Raw genomic sequence first — 4,065 nt, 5'->3', positions numbered from 1 at the left:
TTCTCCATGCTGGTCAGGCTGGTCTCAAACTCCCAATCTCAGGTGAACTGCCTGCCTCAGCCTCCCAGAGGATTACATGTGTAAGCCACCGCGCCCAGCCAGAAAATGTTTGTTTTAAGCTGCTGAGTTTTGGGTAATTTGTTACACAGCAATAGTTAATTAATATAGTACTATCATAATCCCCACTTTACAATTTAGGAAACAGAGGCTTAGAACATTTAAAGAACTTGCCCAAGGTTAGTCACACAACCAAAAAGTAACAGAACCAGGATTTGAACCCAGTTAGTTTGGCTCCACAGCTAACCACTTAATCATTACACTACAGTGCTTTCCAAGAGACAAGGGAAGTTACAATCCAGCATTTATTGAGCACCAACTACACACAAACCAATATTTTGAAAGGCAGAAGACATGTTTTTAAAAAGGGTACACTGGCTTTAGAATAAGACTGACCTGGATTTTTTCATTCCTCTCTGCAACTTACTACCATAGGCAACTTACTTAGCCTCTCTGATCTTCAGTTTTCTCATCAGAAAAGGGTCCAGAATAGGTATTCACAGGGTAACTATAAAGATTACAGTACCCAGGACAGTACATACTACCAAAATTATACTCAATAAATGATAGCTACTACCACTGCCATTATTATGATGATGGAAAAAAAATTGAGGCACAGAGAATGTAAGTAATTTTCTTAAGTTTTATACAGCTAGTAAGGGGCAGAACCAGAATGGGAACTACCAAAGGGAGTGGAATGGAAGGCAGGTAGATTCCTAATGTGCTCTGCCTCCCTAACCCCCAGAGAACCCAGAAGTCCTTGCTGGAATTAGTACACACTCTTGTCTCTTGTCTCATAGGGCACAAACATGCTTGTTCCATTGCTTGGAAGAGTCAGCTCAGCCCATCCCCAGGCCAAGGCTTTTTCCCTGTTTTCCTTCATGCCTCAAGCACCTCTAACCTTTCCTCACCTTCACTTCTTCATCCAGCTTTCGCTGTAGCTCCTCCACTTTTCGGGTAAGCTCGCCCTGCCCTGCCACAGCCTTAGTAGAACCAGAAGAAATCATCTGCCAGAGATATGGAGCGTTGGGGGGAAAGGGAGTGAGTCCAAGTCTGGATCCCCTGAGGCCCTCAAAGCCCTAACCTTGACCCTTGGTCCCATCCAGAGAAGGCCACTCACCACTAGAGGCTGCATCTTCTCCAGCACCAAACTAACCTTCCTCCTCACAGAGGTTTCACTTTCTGAGCTTCTAGAGGATAAAAGGATAGAAGCAAGGGTTAGGGGAGGAAAGAGGTAGCAGAGATCAGAAAAGGGTAAAATCAGGGAAGATGGGGAACAAAGCTAGAAGAAAAAGAAGGAGGGGTATGCCTCTGTTGTTGGGGGGCCCCCACTCACCCCTCCCTCAGGATGCCATAGATGGTGGCCTTCATATGGTCCACACTGCCTGGTGGGGCTGCCTCCTGCTGGTCTCGAAGGAGGTCTGGAGTTGACTTGAACTGTTAAAAAAAAAAAAAGAAAGAAAGAAATAGGAAGATTAGGCCAGAAGCACGCATGGGGTTCAGATGGAGGAGAAGTGGCAGTCTCAGGTCAAGCCCCTTCAAGCGTGATGAACAACCCTGAAGTGTGGCAAGGAAGACACGGTGCGGAGGCCTGAGCAACAGGCCAGGGAGAGGCCAACACAGGATGCACCTCTGCACTACTGCTGTAAACCAGATTTTCCTCAACAAACATCTCAACCAGCTGCAAACTGTGCCACAAGTGATTTGTCACTAATAGTAGTTAACACGCTAGAGTTTATAAATAATTTACTCTTAAAATGGACTTAAGTTTCTCTCAAAGTAAAGTCGCTCCCTCACTTACTTACATTCCTGAGTAGGAGAGAAAGTTGTGGAATTTTGGCAAGAGCACCAAGGAAACTGCTCTTATCCTCCAAGCCTGCCTTACGTATTCTGCAGACCTAGCAAATGCTGGTGACTGAGGCATAGTTAATGGTTGTGGCAATGACAACTAGGTACAAACTTGTGAATAGTGATTTTAGAGTTTGCTCCATTTTCTTTAGAATTTTACCCATGGAAATATCCTGTGCATGCGAATATCACCTATTTTGTGGACAGATACGGTGGAGAACAAAAGGCAGAGAGTTTCAGCGTAGGCTATTAGAATTAGCAAGGAGGCTCACGGCTGGTGGGTAAAGGCTGATGAGAAGGGAGAAGGGGCTGACATTTGGAAGCCAGGGAGGGGCTGGGTCTGACCTGCAGCATGGTGGGGTCCTGTGCTCTCCCCCGTGGCTCCTCAAAACTCTGAAGGACCCAGTCCTGAGTCTGACGGGAACGGCTAAAGCCACTGGGAGGACTCGGGCTCTGGCTCTGGGATGGCTGCTTCGAACTGCCCACATGGTTGTCATATTTTGTGCTAGGGGTCCAGTGGTTGGTAGACTGGCGCTCCCGTTCCTCAAGGGTGTCCCGTGGGAGGCGGCTGTCCAGGCTCTTGCTCCGTTTGCGCTGTTCAGGGGGTAGCATTCGTGTTCGGCGGCCAGTCCGGCCCCGGGACTGGCCTCCAAGTTGACTGTCAAACTTGTTGATGAGCGAGTCCACTGAAGACAGGGGAGCAGTGTCAATGGTGCTACCCGGGGAAGCCACTTTCGGGGCTAGCTCCAACATGCTGGTGCTTCTGTTACTAGGATCCATTGGGCCAGGGCCTGCCAGTGAGGCCTGGGACTGGGAACGGAGTAGCTTTCCATTCCAGTAGGCCCCAGGCTCCTCATCAGATGTGCTGCTCTGAGAGGGGGCAGGAAATCCCTTGACTTGAGAGTAGGGGTTCTCAGGGAGTTCAAAATCTGAGCTCAGAGCTCCTGAGGCCCCTTGGTCATTGGCCCCCTTGATTTGGACCCCAAAGGAGTCACCACCTTTCTCCCCACTGTTGAGCACCACAAATGGCTGCCCAGCGATGCCTTGCACACGCACAGCAACCCCATAGGTACTGGCTCTTGCATCCTTAGCTGGGCGTCGTCCACCGCGACGTAGAGTGCCCATCTCTGCACCACTCACTGGCTCTGTGATGAAGCGAATCTGGACTCCATGGTCTACAGGGCCGCGGGGCTCAGCCATGTTGGGTGCCTGCTCCATAATAAATAGGAGGAGTCCTAGAAGATGAAGAAATGAGTTTAGGCTGAGAGACTTAACTAGAAACTATGAAACTTCTACCTGGGGGCTGACTTCCTTGTCAGTTCCTATAGATAAACCACTGATTCTCAGACTAACAGAACGCCCCTGAAGAGCCTTTTAACATACAGGTTGCTAGACCTAACCTCCAGAGCTGCTAATTCAGTAGGTCTGGGTTAGGACTTGAGAATTTGCATTTCTAACCAAGTTCCCCAGGTGACACTAATGCTACTGGTCCAGATACCACACTTTGAGATAAACTAACCTAAAATAATCCATTTCCTCTGATACAGCCCTGGGGAGCCAGGCTTTGTTAAAAGTTTAAAGATTTTGCTTGATGGCCAGGAGCAGTGGCTCATGCCTATAATCCCGCCACTTTGGAAGGCCAAGGCAGGTGGACTGCTTGAGCTCAGGAGTTCAAGATCAGTCCGGGCAACATGGTGAAACCCCGCCTCTACAAAAAATACAAAAATAAGCTGAGCCTGGTGGCGTACACCTATAATCCCAGCTACTTGGGAGGCTGAGGTGGGAGGATCACTTGAGCTTGGGAGAGGCTGCAGTGAGCAGTGATTATGCCACTGTTCTCCAGCCTGGACAGAGTGAGACCCTGTCTCAAAAAAAAAAAAAAGATTGCTTATCTTCATGCATACACATAACACCACCATGTGGTTGGGAGCAGTGGCTCATGCCTGTAATCCCAGCACTTTTAGGAGGCTGAGGCAGGTGGATCACCTGAGGTCAGGAGTTCAAGACCAGCCTGACCAACATGGTGAAACCCTGTCTCTACTAATAATACAAAAACTTAGCCAGGCGTAGTGGCGCATGCCTGTAATCCCAGCTACTCGGGAGGCTGAAGCAGAAGAATCTCTTGGGCCGGGCGCGGTGGCTCAAGTCTGTAATCCCAGC

At 48.9% G+C, this 4,065-nt stretch overlaps 1 protein-coding gene across 2 annotated transcripts in view; it reads right to left on the bottom strand.

Moving 5' to 3' along the window:
* The window catches only part of CGN (cingulin), a 28,849-nt gene that overhangs the window by 17,915 nt on the left and 6,869 nt on the right, over positions 1–4,065 (bottom strand). For both annotated transcript variants that reach the window (XM_011937884.1, XM_011937885.1), the window contains exons 2-5: positions 2,251–3,140; positions 1,394–1,494; positions 1,178–1,247; positions 969–1,064 (exon numbers count right to left, since the gene is read on the bottom strand). In XM_011937884.1, coding sequence (XP_011793274.1) covers positions 969–1,064; positions 1,178–1,247; positions 1,394–1,494; positions 2,251–3,140 — 1,157 coding nt within the window. The remainder of the gene's footprint in view (positions 1–968; positions 1,065–1,177; positions 1,248–1,393; positions 1,495–2,250; positions 3,141–4,065) is intronic.

The sequence above is a fragment of the Colobus angolensis genome, unplaced genomic scaffold, assembly GCF_000951035.1.
Source record: "Colobus angolensis palliatus isolate OR3802 unplaced genomic scaffold, Cang.pa_1.0 Scaffold169, whole genome shotgun sequence".
NCBI lineage: Eukaryota > Metazoa > Chordata > Mammalia > Primates > Cercopithecidae > Colobus > Colobus angolensis.
Note: the sequence above shows the minus strand (reverse complement) of the source record. Positions and strands in the feature narration are given on the sequence as shown.